The sequence below is a fragment of the Mobula hypostoma genome, chromosome 1, assembly GCF_963921235.1.
Source record: "Mobula hypostoma chromosome 1, sMobHyp1.1, whole genome shotgun sequence".
Taxonomy (NCBI): Eukaryota; Metazoa; Chordata; class Chondrichthyes; order Myliobatiformes; family Myliobatidae; genus Mobula; species Mobula hypostoma.
This window is the reverse complement of record NC_086097.1, coordinates 38,942,904-38,959,890: the sequence shown is the minus strand read 5'-3', so window position 1 is coordinate 38,959,890 and position 16,987 is coordinate 38,942,904. Positions and strand designations below refer to the sequence as shown.

Genomic DNA, 16,987 nt, shown 5'->3' with positions numbered 1-16,987 from the left:
AGATTCACATGCACTTCCTCTAGCCCCATCTACTGCTTTCAGTGCTCTCACTGTGCCTTCCTCTGCGTTGGCAGGACCAAGCATCAAACAGGCAACCACTCTGTGAAGTACTTACACTCTGTACCCAATGGCCACGATGAGTATCTGCATGCCACTTCAACTCCCTTTCCAGTCCTACATCAATACAGGATTTACCATCCTGTACAGGACTGCTGTCATCTCTGGGATGATCTCAATTTTTAGGCATTAGGCTTGACTCTCCAAGATCTGCTCAACTACTTCATTCTCCAAATCATAAGTAATTCTAATCTAGATTTTACACATATTAAACCCCTAAATAAAGGAACAGACCAAATTAGTAAGCCAAAGTTAATCCTCATTGGGTTCATACTGTTCCATCTCAAACAAAAGGTTGATGTTAGGAAGCTATGTAACCAAATAATCATCAAAGCTTTGTTTTGAGAAATCAATATATCATTTGGGAACACCAATGCTGGAGAAAACAGCAGCTTTCATTGTCCTACTAAGTAAAGAAATCAATTAAGAGAGTGTGTAAACGGGTTGCATCGGATCAATCCCCATCCCCCACAGTTTCAAACCATGAATAATGACTTTGTTGTTTCAAGCAACTTGCTAAAATAGTAACAAAATGCACAATAGCAGCTTACCAGAATTTGATATGTTGGTCAAATTATTCTCAAGATTTGTATTTCTGACATTAGACTGTCTGGTAAAAAATATTTCATCAGCAGCATGCATCATCTGACTGTTCATTAGTTTTGGAGACTGCTGCATATCACTGAACAGTTGAACCTTCAAGAAAATAAAAGAACAATCACAGATGTTTTCCTTAAAATATAATCCCAAATAAGCAATTAAGTCAATTTTCAAATAAACTAAACAATCGTTAAAGACAATCAAAATTAGTATATATTAATATTTTAAAAGATTAGCATTTAGATGAACGATGATCAAAATTGAGGTTTAAAAACAGAAAAATGCATTTTCGGAAAATACTAATGCTTTAACTAACAATGATGACTATGTTTCAGAGAATAGACTTCATTGGGTTCAAGTTCTGTAGTTATGCAGTGGGTCTCAGTTAATGTGACAAATCAGGACCTGTACATTTTGGCCTAATTAGCTGAATTTTCATGGAAATAGTTAAAAAGGTACATTTAAAAAAAGACAAACTGAGTAACAACTTATGTACGTAAATGAAATACAGAACAAATTAGAAAGCTGTCAATAATACCACAGGACTATAAAACTGTTTATTAGCTCCTATTTGTTATCAAAGCTAGAGAATTTCATCCAGGGCACCTGTACACTGCTGTGTTCTTTTGATCAACTATTAAATGAATAAAATCAGCACAGACACCTAGTGTAAATAATGGACTGCCTTCACACAATGACATAAACTACTGCAGGATCTAAATCTTTATTTTCATCATAACGTTCATGATGATTGTCGATACCTTCAGATTCTTTGCAGTTCCTAACTTGTTGAAGAAGTGAAATCATTTCATTTTCACTCCCAGCTGTTTCTGGCGTCTTTAAGCCTGAATGGTTGAAACCACACTGAGTAAAACATTTCTGAATTGTCTTCCTGCTTACTTCTGATGAGAAATAAGCAGTAAGACACAAGGAGTAAGAATTTAGAATTGTTTTGCTCACAGCAGTTTCAAGCATTCAGGTTTGGAAATGCCAGAAACTATTTCAACAAGTTAGGAACTACGAAGAATCTGAAGGTATCAACAATTATCTTGAATGTTGCAATGGAAATGAAGATTCGCATGATGCAATCATCGAAGGAATTGTATGAAGGTATTCCATTATCTGCACTAGGTGATTTTGTTCATTTACATTCAATCAAAAGAACAGGGCAACATACCATCAATAAGTGCTAGGAACCAATACACAAATTTATCATACTGTAGTGGTATTGATAAGGCTCTCATTTGTTCTGTATTTCATTTAAATATATAATTTGTTACTCAGCTGAATGGTAGTTTGTCTTTTTTAATACCTTTTTAACTATTTCCATGAAAGTTCAGCTGATTTGGGCAGCCGCTTAATTGAGCCAAAATGTACTCGTCTCGATGTGTCCCAATTAACCTGAATCCACTATAGTTTGAAGAAAAAAATTACACTATAATTGAAAATAGCCAGTTAATGTGTCAGATGTCCAATATACAACCTGAGCTTACTTCTGAAGATTTAATATATTTCTCTCCTTACATGATCAAAAGTTTACCAAGCAGATCTGTCACTTCAAAATAGAAACTTCAAAGTAGGGAAGTTTGCAAAATGGGATTCATTTTACACTGCTGGGATAGCTCAATCATAACCTTGCAACATATTGCTGATAATGACACTGACAGAATTTTTACAAATAACAAAAAAAATGTAGGTTACATCCAGGAGATAGTCTGGTAGAAGGAAACAGAAGAATGGAGAATATAGGATCACTGTAGGCTATTTTAGAAAATGAATTCTCCATACAAGACTATAATAATAACTCTGATGAAGGTTCTTTAACAGAATCCATTTCTCTCTGCGTTCACTGATGCTACCTTACATGCTCAGCACTTCCAGTATTTTTTTTATTTCATGATTAATTATTTTAACTAGTCTAATTCTTGCTGCACAATAACAGTACCATCAGTGATGGCAAAATTATTTTTAGAATTAGAAATCTTCTGGTTTTACTGTTCAATTCACATTGATGTAATAAAAATAAAATGTATCCTTTGGCTCGAACAAATCTGCAGGCCAAATAAATTTTATATAATTTGATCAATCAAAATTGTGCTCACTGAATTTAAATAAACTTTATTAATTACTTCAGTATTATTTGTACAGATCTCCTTAGACCAAACTTATTAACTCACTATTTCACAAATATGCAACTTTCTATCAAAAGTTCATGTCAGTGGGTGGATTCAATACAACTATCCTATTTTCACATTCCAAAAGACAATTCTGACAATTGTACAGTTACTTTATCATGGTTTACAATTCTTTACCTGTTAAATGACATTGAACAAATTGCAAGCTGCTAAATTGTGAGTGCAAGAGATTGGTAAAAAATGTTACTGGCCTTTGTCTAATTGTTTTCATCTTTACTGTCCTTACTGATAAGCAATTATTCAATTCACACACGTCAAAATCCATACATGTATATTGTGGGGAGAACCCCGACCCGTGGTACCAGCAGCATGGAGGCACCGGGTGTTCAACACGCTGCACGACCTGGCCCACTCGTCCATCCGGGCGTCCATCAAGCTGGTAGCAGAGTCATCTGGCACTGTTTGCGCAAACAGGTCGGACACTGGGCCAGGACCTGCGTACACTGCCAGACCACCAAAGTCCAGTGGCATGTGAAGGCTCCCCTCCAGCAGTTCCAGCCGACGCACAGGAGGTTCCAACACATCTATGTGGACATCGTTGGCCCCCTGCCAGTCTCCCGGGGCGCCAGGTATATCTTTACCATGGTAGACAGGTTCACCAGGTGGCCGGAAGCCGTACCGCTCGCAGACACGTCCACTGAGACCTGCGCCAGGACGCTCATTGCAAACTGGATCGCCGGGTTTGGCCTCCCAACGGACATCACCTCCGACAGAGGGGTGCAATTCACGTCTAGTTTGTGGACAGCACTGGCGCAGCTCCTGGGCACTTAGCTGCATCACACCACAGTGTACCATCCCCAGTCCAACGGTTTGGTAGAGCGAATCCACCGGCATCTCAAGTCGGCCCTGAAGGCGCGCCTCAGGGGCCCCAACTGGACAGATGAGCTTCCCTGGGTCCTACTGGGCACCCGCACAGCCCCCAAGGGGGCCCTGGACACCTCGGTAGAATTGGTCTATAGCGCCCCCGACGGTCCCAGGCGAGTTCGTACCAGAGGCTCGAGGTCCGGAAGAAACTCCAGCAGCGGCGCTAATGAGGCTGCAGGACAAGGTAGGGACCCTGGCACTGGTCCCAACTTCCAGACATGGTCCCACGCCATCCTTCATCCCTGAAGACCTCCGAGACTGTGAGTATGTTTTTATTCGCAGGGGCATGCACAGGTCACCTCTACAGTGGCCGTACGAGGGACCCTTCGAGGTGATCCGGCACAACGGAACCACGTGTGTCGTGGAGGTGGGTGGCCGGGAAGAGACCTTTACAGTGGACTGCCTCAAACCGGTGCACTTGGACATTCAGCAACCAGTGAGGGTACCCACACCGCGCCAGCGAGGCCGGCCACCCAGGCAAGCCACACAGACTGGGGGCTCCACTCCCCTAATGGACGTTTCTGGGGAGGGGGTGGTGTGGCGGCCCGCACACGCGGGACTCGAACCGCCATCGGGAGCCGCAGGCAGACACGTGGTAGCGCGTTTGGAACTACCCACTCGAGGCGGACCTTCTGGGGACAGTCTGACGTCACCCCTGCCCCGTGGGTCGCAGGGGCCCATGGGAGGGGAGACTTAAGTGCGTGATTTTGAATCAGTAAAGGCATTCTGAGTTCAGCTCTCTCTGCCTCCATGTGTTTCTTTAGTAGCGCGTTTGCACGCAACTATAACATATGCTATTAGCAGTCATTAAGAGGTATATTCCATAGCTTGCTTACATTATCTGCAACAAGGTAGTTGGAGTAAAAGAAAAACTAAATTATTTAAGTTTTTAGCTTATGGTGAACAAAATTAAATAAAATCATCAACTGAAAACCTGGATAGCGACTAATTCTCAAAAGAAATTTATTTAGCTCTTTGAAATGGGGTGAGAGACTGGAAGATTGGACAGAATGGTGCATTGCAGAAAGAAGGACAGGTGAATTACCACAGGATATGACGAAGAATCAAGTAAGGATGAGAGGCCTGGAGAGGGAGGAAAGCCAGGAGATGGAGGAGATAGGATGGATTGATATGGACTGAACAACTCAATTTAAAACTGCTGAAGAGACACAAAGTCCTCCAGTGGGCTGAGCCCTCTGTGAAGTGCTGGAATGATAATACAAATCCAACCTTTCATAACTTTCGCTGTAATTGCTTGTCTAATGTGATTTAGCATTTATAGTCATGCTTTGATTCAATAAGGATCAGGTGTTATCTCGAATAGTTTGGGCTAAATTTGGATTAAAAATCCTTGCATAATTCTTATATGAAATATATTAATGTACCCTTCAGCTTAATACTGTATCTTAGAAATGAAACTGGACTTTGACCAGAGTATATAAAAGGTTTGGTTATCTGTTTATCACTCAGATTAATAACAACATTTCAGTTTAATTTCTGAATTTTATGCCTGCATTAAAAGAAAGACCATGTTATAGATAAGGATGTTAAAGTTATCTATTCCACACAAGTATCTCAAAAGTCTGTCTATGATTTATTTTTCTGCATTATTCTTCAGCATTATTTCTGCATTAATCATCCTCATAACCTTTTTGTACCAAACACAAATTCCTATTGTGACGAGAATACACATAAATTAAGATGTTAGCTGGCCTGGGCTGGCACCAGTGGGATCAGCAGTTGGTCTGCCACCTGTCTTCAGGAGAAAGAGAGATAAGGAAAACAATGGAGTAGCATTTGGAGATGTTAATGAAGGGACGGGAGAGAGTAACGGAAGGAGAGCAGTCAAGATTGGCTCCCCCTTTGAACCCTGAACTGTTTGAAGTGATGGACAGGCGATATCCCAGCAGGGGGATAAAAAGGGACAGGTTCGCTAAGGCAACACACACACGACACCCCGAAGTAACGAGACCCTGGAAGCGGTGCGTTTCCCACAAGTCAGTGGGAAGTTTTGGAAGGCTGGTTGCGGGACCAAGCCATAGATGCACAGGGTGGAAAGGCACGATCGGCGGGAACCTGGTGTGTGTCCGCCCTTGCCTGGGTGCCAGGTTCACCGCAGAGAAACGATCGTATCTGGAAACGGAGGGGTCACAGTCGGTGACCTCAGATGACATCACAAAGGGCTCGCCCGAAAGCTGACTGCGAGGAATGTCGAAGGTCTGTGTGGAAGCCGTTTGAATATTCATTCGTTTTGCTCTCTCTCTCCTTCCCCCCCACTGTCCATCTCCCACGGCAGCGATTACTGCGAACTGAACTGAACTAAATTGAACTGAACTTTGCGTCACTTTGAAACTGGTCATTTACCCCTCGACAACGATAGAGCTTGATTGATCCTGTTATCTTAATTCTGTGTACATGTGTGTTTATCATTGCTGAACTGTTGTATTTACTATCCTTTTGATTAGAGTACTGTGTTGCTTGTTTCTTTAATAAAACTTTCTTAGTTCTAATAATCCAGACTCCAACTGAGTGATCCATTTCTGCTGGTTTGGCAACCCAGTTACAGGGTACGTAACATAAGTGGGGTTCTCGTCCACAATTTTGAACGCTAAATTTGGGACGGAGTAAATTGATTGGGTTAAAATTCCCGAAAGAAAGAAAAGACAAACAGCAGAAATGGAGGCTGAGGAATTTATAAAGGCGCCGACCTTGGAGGCATTAGAGGATGCCAGGAAAGCGGAATTGGTAGCTGTGGCCAAACGGCTGAATCTTGCTAAGGGGAAGTCAACAATGAGGAGAGAGGAGATACACAGAGCTATCGTAGAGCACTATGTATCTAAAGGTGTGTTTCCCCAAGGGGAGCTGGAGGTGGTGTCTATTGAAAAACCTGCTGGAGACGCAGTACAGGTGCAGCTTGAAAAACTGAGACTCGAGCACGAGTTCCGGGTACGGCAGTTAGAACACGAAGAGAAGCAGTTAGAAAGGCAGGAGAGAGAGTTAGAAAGGCGGGAGAAAGAGAAAGAGTTAGAAAGGCAGGAGAAAGAGAAAGAGTTAGAAAGGCAGGAGAGAGAGAGAGAGAGAGAGAGAGACACAGACACAGAGACAGACAGACAGACAGACGGAGCGAGAGGAGAAACAGAGGGAAAGGGAATTCAAGCTGGAGAAGTTAAAGATAAGGGCAGAGCAGGGGCCCGTGCCGAACCAAGGTGGAGGGTTCCAGGCGACCCAGGAGGTTAGGCTGGTTCCCCCATTTGACGATACCGACGTGGATCGGTACTTTCTCCATTTCGAAAAAGTGGCTACAAGTCAGGACTGGCCGAGGGATAAGTGGGCTGTTTTGCTTCAGAGTGTACTGAAAGGGAAAGCCCAACAAGCTTACTCAGCTTTGTCCGCGGAAGATGCCCAGAGATATGAGGTGGTGAAAGAGGCCATCCTCAGGATTTATGAGTTGGTCCCGGAGGCATACCGGCAGAGGTTCCGGAATGCGAGGAATTAGTGGGACCGCACGTATTTAAAGTTTACCCGTGAGATGCAGACATATTGTGAGCGTTGGTGCGCCTCGAAGGGGGTAGACGGGGATTATAACAGACTGCTACAGCTGATCCTGATTGAGCAGTTTAAAGGTTGTGTCCCTGAGGGTATGAGACCCTACCTAGATGAGAAAGAGGCAGCCATGTTAGCCGCAACTGCTAAGTTAGCGGATGAGTATGCGTTGACGCATAAAATGAAGTTTGCCCCGAGTAAAGGCTACCAGAAGGGTAGTCAAGACGGCGGGGAGAGTCCGCCAGAAAAGTCAGAAAGTAAGCCGGGGACTAGTGAGAAGGATAAGGTAGACCGGGAGCAGTCTGGTAGGAAGCCTCCTGGGGTCATCTGTTATAATTGCGGGAAAGTCGGACACTTTGCGTCCAGGTGCTTTGCCCCAAAGAAGGAGACGGGAAAAGGAAAAACGGCGATTTTGACTGGCTGTATCGAGCTGGTAAACGAACCGCTAGGAGGGGACAGGTCTGCCAAAGTTCAGGAAGGGCGCGAGAGGTTTATCTCGGCCGGATTGGTGTCAGTGAAGGAGGGGTTAAAACCAGTTCCAGTGCGGATCTGGAGAGACACGGGAGCGTGTCAGTCACTGATACTGAAGAGTGTATTAGAATTTAGCTCAGAGACCCAGACTGGGGAGGTCAAGGTCAAAGGTATTGGGGAAGGGACAGAGGCAGTCCCTTTGCACCAGATACACTTACAAAGCAACCTGGTCTCTGGACTAGTCACGATCGGGGTGAGGGCCGAATTACCGATGAAAGACATGGAAGTCTTGCTCGGTAATGACCTCGCCGGGGGAATCGTGTTCCCAGCAGCGAGATTGACAGGTCAGCCTGCCAGCATTGAGGCCCCGCCCATGGACTCACAGGTTCATTACGGGACTGCGGTAGTAAATTTAGCTGAGACATTTCTGCCAGCCTTGTACGAGAAGGGGGTAGAAAGTGAAAAGAAGGAGTGTAGTGAAACAAGAGGTAGTGAGGGAGCTGAGACAGACTTAGCATTAGTCAGGAAAGAATTTGTGCAGGCGCAGGAGCAAGACGAGGGGCTGATGGTTTTGGCGGAGACAGCTCCCTCTGATGCAGAATTAACAAGGGAACCAGTAGGCTATTGTGTGGAGGAGGAAGTGCTAAGGAAGAAAGGGAAACCAAGTACCGTACCCACAGATGAGGAATGGGGGGTGGTGCAAAAGAGTTATGGGGATGAGATTTTTAACCTGGCCCACAAGGTACCCCCCGGTGGACATTTTGCAGTGCTGGAGGAAACAGTTGGTGGAATCATGAAAGAGGTTTACCAGCTGCCCAGGAGGAAGGATGTTATCAATCATGGCAGACGCAAACTGAGACGGTCACAGGCTTTTGATACGCTAACAAACCTAGTCGGTGTTAGCGCGGAAATCAATGAAGCTAGGGTCTCCCTGATAAGAAAAAAAAAACATTTTGAAGAGATGAGTATGGTATCGACCAGATGGGAGAAGGCTATTGTTTTGGCCAGTTCTGCTGATAAGGCCTCTCCCTTAATCCCCGAACAAAGTGACTCTTTAGGAGAAGTAATTAAATGACTCGCACACGTGTGTTTGATTGTCCCGAGGCGATGCAAAGAACTGGGACGTTGGGTGGTGTTTGTTACGCTAGGGTAGCCTAGTGAGCAACAGCCCTATAGAATGAGTAATTCAGTGATGAAAGGGCTGACGAACACAGAGGTGTGTATTAGCGATGTAATACGGCTGTCCGAAGCCAGCTTGATAGTGAACCTTGAAAAAAATGAGTTCGACCACACGAAGGTCACTTATCTGGGAATTGTGGTGACACAGGGGCAGCTGGCAGCGATGCAAGCTAAAGTGCTATCTCTGACATCCCAACCCCGACAGACAAGAGGGCCCTCAGAAGGCTCTTGGAGATGGTGGGGTACTGTAGGAAGTTTTGCAATAACTCTGCGGTTACTACCCCTCCCCCTCCTACTAAGCCCTTGCGAGAGAAAACTAAGTCGGAATGGGACGACCCTTGTTATTGTGGTCTGGGATGAAACCCAATGAGAGGTTACATTGATTGCAATTCATCAGTGTTTTTGGCCACTATGAAGTTTGCTAAGTTGGAGCCTGGTCTAAGGGATTATTAATAACACATATAAAAGGAACAGAAAATGTGATGGCTGACTGTCTGTCAGGTGTAGACAACTTCAAATTCGCTGTATTAGCCAAATAGCTGATAAAGATGTATATTTGTGTGTATCAAATAATGTATTCATGTTTGTAATTTTTACCCCGGTAAAAATCCTTAAAGGTGGGAAGTGTGATGAGAATACACATAAATTAAGATGTTAGCTGGCCTGGGCTGGCACCAGTGGGATCAGCAGTTGGTCTGCCACCTGTCTTCAGGAGAAAGAGAGATAAGGAAAACAATGGAGCAGCATTTGGAGATGTTAATGAAGGGACGGGAGAGAGTAACGGAAGGAGAGCAGTCAAGATCGGCTCCCCCTTTGAACCCTGAACTGTTTGAAGTGATGGACAGGCGATACCCCAGCAGGGGGATAAAAAGGGACAGGTTCGCTAAGGCAACACACACACGACACCCCGAGGTAACGAGACCCTGGAAGCGGTGCGTCTCCCACAAGTCGGTGGGAAGTTTTGGAAGGCTGGTTGCGGGGCCAAGCCATAGACGCACAGGGTGGAAAGGCACGATCGGTGGGAACCTGGTGTGTGTCCGCCCTTGCCTGGGTGCCAGGTTCACCGCAGAGAAACGATCGTATCTGGAAACGGAGGGGTCACGGTCGGTGACCTCAGATGACATCACAAAGGGTTCGTCCGAAAGCTGACTGCGAAGAATGTCGAAGGTCTGTGTGGAAGCCGTTTGAATATTCATTCGTTTTGCTCTCTCTCTCCTGCCCCCCCACTGTCCATCTCCCACGGCAGTGATTCCGGTGAACTGAACTGAACTAAATTGAACTGAACTTTGCGTCACTTTGAAACTGGTCATTTACCCCTAGACAACGATAGAGCTTGATTGATCCTGTTATCTTAATTCTGTGTACATGTGTGTTTATCATTGCTGAACTGTTGCATTTATTATCCTTTTGATTAGAGTACTGTGTTGCTTGTTTCTTTAATAAAACTTTCTTAGTTCTAGTAATCCAGACTCCAACTGAGTGATCCATTTCTGCTGGTTTGGCAACCCAGTTACGGGGTACGTAACACTATGAAAAACAGTTAGGCGAGGTGCTCATGATTTAAGTCAAATGGAAATCTAAGATTACATTACCTGTTGTTAAACAGTGTCATTGTCAATGCAACACCATTCACCGGTGAATTGCTATAAATACTATATATTTCACTAAAGAATACTGGGATATACCGGGGGGGGGGGGGGGAGAAACTTGCTCTGTGATTAGCAATTTCTTTGTTAATTTAATCTTTACAGGTATGATTATAAACTCAAATACACATAAGTAGCTGATATTAATACAGCTTTCCATCTTTAAAAAATAACTTGCCTGGCAACAATGATGCGTAATTAATCATTTGTGCTGCATGGTTCTTGCAGTGTTGCAGGCAGAAACTAAAACTTTAATTCATTGGTTTTTTTTAATCTATGCTTTTCATCTATATATGTTTTTACACTACAACAAAAATTGAAAAAGGTAAACAGAACTCGGATCCACGGCACCCACTACATCATCACGTGCCAGTTTCCAACTGCCTAAAATCGAGGAAAAACTTTGCTACAGTAGAGGAACTACCGCATGGAACATCCCCCCAAACATACAGGATTGACCTCTGGCAACAAACAGAAACTGGAACCCCACCAAACAATACAGTGCAAGACCCCACAGAAATGTTACCAGACGGGGCACTGCTTGACAGACGGAAGTGGTGCACTCTCAACAGAGCGAGAGCGGGAGTTTGTAGGACGGGAGACAATATGGTGAAGTGGGGTTTAAAGACCAGCGAATCCTGTGAGTGTGGCGAAAGGGTGCAGAACATTGAACATGTTTTGTGCAACTGCCCACTCTCACCTGATTTAGCTGACACTGACCTGTTCAACATCAATCAAACAACACTAGAGTGGTTGGCTGTCTGATGTGAATTAGTCTGGATACAATAATTTCTACTTGTTGGCTGTGAAAAAGCACGAGTATGTCATCAATCAGCAAAATGAAAGAAAACCTTTAAAACTATAAACAAAAGCATTTTTCAATAATGTTTTGTGATTTTTTTTGACGTACTGAATTACAATTTCTTACTGAAATCAATGGCAGCAACTCCACATTACTATCACCTGTACATCTAGTTAACCTATCCTATATATTAATAGAATTAACTCGTCTGACCCAAATACTTAGTTCTATACAGATCACTTGTTATAAAATCTTTCAAATCTCTGTTTACTAAGTCTTTGCAAACAACAGGAATTCTGCAGATGCTGGAAATTCAAGCAACACACATCAAAGTTGCTGGTGAACGCAGCAGGCCAGGCAGCATCTCTAGGAAGAGGTACAGTCGACGTTTCAGGCCGACACCCTGACGATGCTGCCTGGCCTGCTGTGTTCACCAGCAACTTTGATGTCTGTTATTATGTCTTACTAGTTTTTTTAAATTCATCTTCCTAATTGAAGCAAAAAGTTATTGCAAAACAAATACAGGGAAGACATGCTGTTTTCGCTGTTCTAATATACATTTCAAAGCAGAAAATATGTAAAAGGCAGAACATAGCTGAGATGATAACTAAATATGAAAAATCAGAACATTCTCAAGGCAATAATATTTTATATTATAGATTCAAATCTACTTAAAAAAGCTTAATTAGTAAACAATTACATTTAGTATTTAATAAACTCCTCGTCTCACTCAAATCTGAAGTTGATTATTCAAAATAACAGTAATGATTGTGTATTCTGCTGGTGTTGCTTAGATCCAAATCTACATCTACAACTGCACAGAACAAAATGCCTCCATCAGAGGCAACAACTTACAAGCCAGAGAAAATACTCAATTGCAAAGCAATTCCATTTAAAAATAATACACCAAACTTATTATAGATGGAAATGTAATTAAAGCTACACACACAAACAAATACTAGGAATAATATAATTAATGTAAGGTCCTTCTTTTTATATAAATTAGCAAATTATCAAAGATAGTCCCAATAGGTTTTGTCAATTTTGCAGTATTAAAAAGGATAGATTACTATAGTCACGCTCACGTGTACAAATGATCTGTTTCAGATTCTTAAACCCGAGACACCAGAGCATTTTCACTGTTAATGTATCAAAGAGCCATGTAAGGGTGATCAATCACTGATTTCTACAATCACCTTCCAATAAAGAGTTCTTCTAGATAGACTCATGTGTAGGAAAAAATGACCACATACTGCTATTACTCCATGGCAAAATGAGCTCTTCAATTTTATTTTTGTCTTTGGTGTTTACACCATAAAGTCTTAAGAACCCCTTGGTGTCTTATACTGCAAGTATAGGGCCTGCCTCATTGTCTGACATTACAAGTATTCAGTTTCAAAAGTATATTCAATTAAAAGTATAGTAAAGCAGAATCTTTCATCAGCAGATCACAAAAGACGCTAATTAATTTTTTTCTTGGTACAAGTTTAAGATATTATAACATACCTTCATCAAGTTGGCCAAGGGCAGCAGGAACATGGGAACGTCCCTTTATAACAGAAATTTGAAGGAAGTTCTTTAGCCAGAAGGTGGTGAATATGTGGAATTCTTGCCACGGATGGTGGTGGAGGGCAAGCCATTAGGTACATTTAAAGCATAGGTCAATAGGTTCTTGATTAGTAAGGACGTCAAAGATTACGGGGAAAGGGCAATAATATTGGGTTGAGATAGATAATAAATCAGTTTTGATGAAATGGCGGAGCAGATTCGATGGGACGAATGGCTTAATTCTGCTTTTATGTCTAATGGTCTTAATTTCATTAAAGTAATTGCTTCCTTTACTGTGGAAATTTTCAACCCAGTTAGTTTGCTATCAAATTAACACAGATAGTTTGTTTACTTCATAAAAGATGGCTCTTTTGATGAAGGAGTTCAAGATAACAAGATGGGTCATGAAATGGATGCAAAATTATAGAACTCTTATGACAGTGTATTAAAATAAATACCTAGCCGAGAAGCTAACTGCCTACAAAAGCTCCTCTTTTAGAAAGGATTATTCCCCCCCCATAACCTTTACTTTAATTCTGTTAGTTACTTCTAATCTGTAACATTTTAGTGATATGAACACTACATAACTTAATACCTTTTTAAAATTAAGTTTGTAATGGATCATATTTGGTACCTTAAAGTGCTTAAAGCTTACAGCTACACTTGTAAATTAAGTTTCAATATTCCGCATTCACTTTCAATTATGTACAGAGGATCTCAACATCACCTATGAAACTATGTTGCAATATTGCATTTGTTCAGAATAAACTAATTTTAAACACTTCTACTCATTAACCTCCACAGTAAAGATTCATTTGAAGACCTGCAGTGTCGGCTAGTATCTGCATTCTGTTGTGTCCTTGGGTACACAACTTAAGGAGAACTGCAACCTTTTCTTCATTAAAAAAATGTTTTCAGTATCACCATACATCAATCTAAAACTGGCTTGTGTAAGCATCAGGTTTGGCCAACTGTGTTAATCTAGGGGAAGATGGCCTCCGGCCTGGCCAAACTTGAGAAATCTTGTTTGGGTGGATGTTGTGTGATGTGTTCCCCTGTTACAAATCAGTACCTCGAAATAACAGACAGTACACGATATGTAATTAAACAATTGTGCTTTATAATTTTAAAATTTGACTATAGGGTTAGTAAAGAAAACAAAAAGGGCCCATTTTCATGGAACAGTCTAATGCGCACATTGGAGCTCACTGTTTTCTCATCTGTTCGTTCTCCATCGATTTCCCCGGGCATCGTCGACTCCCAATCCCATTCCAAGTCCACTCAGTCCTGCAGTGTACGACTCCTCTGTTCTGGCATCTTCTCCAGAATAAAAGCCCGCAAATCCCTCGCTCTTGGGCACATAAGAAAGAAAACCACTCCCCTCATGGGACACTGCATATTCCAAAGCCCCTATTATCTCTACCCAAACACCCTGCTACTACAGAGAAACCACAATAGTGAAACCTTTCCCAGGGCATTACACTTGCAATTAGCTTAATTAGTAAGAGCAGACAAACTATGAATTATGTTTTACTGTTATGTGCAAAATAATATCAAATGTATTTAACTTTATTGCATTACTAGGGTTATTACTCCCAAATTATTTCTTACCTGTTCTGCAGGAGCAGTGTTGGAAAACCTAGTTTGCTGACTAGTTTCCCTGCAGGTTGAGTTCCTGCACTCCCATGGTAATTTGTTCTTTCCTCGGCCAGCACTTAATACTCTTCTGATTGAGGTATATTCATCCGAATTGGGGCTGGGTGATCCCAGAGAATGAGGCTCATGATCACCATGATAACTATGAGCACTCTGGGTTCTTCCACCAGCCAGTAGCCACTCAGTATCAGCTCCTAATGGGACATGCATTCCCCTACCATGGGCAGAAGACGGCATTGGTATTGCGTACTCTACAAGTCCTTGAGGAGTTAACTTTGGCAGAGTTCGCCTTGATAGTCTGGCTTGTATTGCAGCCATTACACCCTCCCCATCATCCTGTAGTTCTACAGCATCCACTGCCTTAATCAAAGACGTCTTGTTGGAACCAAAAGACGAAGCTAAAACAGCAAAAGCCTCTAATGCAGCATGCCGAACCTTTTTCTTGGAGTCCGTCAATGTTGGAGCAATTATGTGACAAAGCTTGGGCAAATCAAAGTCTTCACTTGGAAAAGTCAAGAGTGAAGCTATGACAATATTTAATATTTCCTCCCTAACTCTGGAATTTTTATGTTTTATATTGTCAAGCAAAATATCAAGTATTTTTTGAGGACGAATCTGCTTCATTAAGCCCATGAAGACTTTCATATATTCCTGCTTTGTGACAACCTTGTTGTCACCCAGCACTTTTACTGTTGCAGATGTAATGGGCTTGAGATAATTTATCACACCATGATTTAATTTAACTACCAGCAAGTTGATGATTTCTAAAGTACCATGTACAACTTTAAAATTTGAATCATCAAGCAAAGTACTTAAAAAGCAAACAAAACTCAAAATAGCTGCAGAAGACAGAGCCATAAAATTGAAGCCCTCAATAACAGTCTTCAGCTCTTCAACAGCATGTGTTCTACTCTTATAATCTTCCAGATCTAGAAGACGAACATACAATTCCTGTGGAATTATTTGAAACTCTAGATTGCTACAGTCTTTGGAAACTGGTCTGGGAAATTGAGAAACATCTTTAACATTATTGATAGATCTTCCACGAAACCCTGAGTTTGTCCGAAAGTTCTTACTTAACTCGAGCTCAGGTTCAGCATCTCCATTTAATTTGGACAGTGACTCATATTTTATTTCCAGTAACTTGTTATAATTTCTTCTAAGAGTCAGTGGCAACCGTTTTAAGAAAGAGTTGAATTCTTCTTCGCCAATATGATGTTTTATATGCCCCATGGCGTCAAAGGCTGATAATGAGTCGTCCACACTGTCATCATTTAGTTTTTTAGCTAAACAGAGGGTTACATCAAATAAATTGTCACTTTTGAACTCCTTAGTGAGTAAGATGGGTAAAACAATGGTCACAGCTTTCCTAACAGCAGCATCCTGGCTTTCCAGACCATGCTCTACCAAAGCCCAGAAAACGTCCTTAGCGATGTTAGGGCATTTTAAATAAGCATGCAAAGTCTGCACGAGCTCATTACGCACATTAGGACTGTCATCCCGCAAACTCCGTATAAGGTTGGGCAACACTGCAGACCTAAAGTAATCCAGGTCTGAATCGGACCCTTGAATGATTTCTGATATTAACTGAATGCATACCACTTTGATCTCCCCTCTGCTGTTCACCAGCGCCTCGTTCAAAGCCGAGAAAAGATCCTTCTTGTTGGCAAAGACCAACCTGCCTGCATTCTGCCTCACACTGACACGCAGTGCTTTGAGTGCCTCGGTGCGTTTCAGCAAAGCCCGGCTGTTGAGTTGCCGAAGAATCGCATCCTCTTCCATGTCAAGCGTGGGGCTGGAAGGCGCTGCAGCCGCCGGGCTGCCGTTCCTCCTCACCGACATCACGCCATCCCGAGTATAGGAGCCACCGCCACCCACGTCGCTGCCTTTTCCGCGGTCACCGCCACTCTGGTAGCTGTTCTGTTCACACTGAAACACCGGCGGAAGACACTTAACGACCGAACCTGCCATGAAACTTCTCCACAAGCGACGCCCGGCCGAGTGTCCGCGACCATAAACGCCGCCGTCTCCAGGGCTTCATACTTTTCCCTCTGACGTCATCCAATCGTTTTTATGACATTTGCCTTCCTGCACAATTAGCTCGCATCTGACATTCCCTCGGCTCTGTCACTCCCCCAGCCTGCCGGTCCCTCACAACAAGCCGAGTCCGTCCACCCGTCCGTCCGTCCGTCCGTCCGTCCCTCCGCCCGCGCGCACGCGCACAGCGCCCAAACGCGGCCGCTCGAAACAAAATGGCCGTAACCAGGCAAACACAGGTCACGTGAACGCAACGCAGGGCTCGCCGCGGACCGCTTCCATGGTGAGCGGCGATCGACGCTCCATCCGGATGCGGTGCTGCCCGTCGA

General features: G+C 43.0%; 1 protein-coding gene across 2 annotated transcripts in view; it reads right to left on the bottom strand.

The window, feature by feature from the left end:
* Positions 1-16,808, bottom strand: part of LOC134345767 (TOG array regulator of axonemal microtubules protein 1) — an 82,753-nt gene extending 65,945 nt beyond the window's left edge. For both annotated transcript variants that reach the window (XM_063046955.1, XM_063046964.1), the window contains exons 1-2: positions 14,577-16,808; positions 669-813 (exon numbers count right to left, since the gene is read on the bottom strand). In XM_063046955.1, the coding sequence (XP_062903025.1) occupies positions 669-813; positions 14,577-16,592 (2,161 nt within the window). In that variant the 5' untranslated portion in view covers positions 16,593-16,808. The remainder of the gene's footprint in view (positions 1-668; positions 814-14,576) is intronic.
* Between the last annotated feature and the right edge of the window lie 179 nt (positions 16,809-16,987).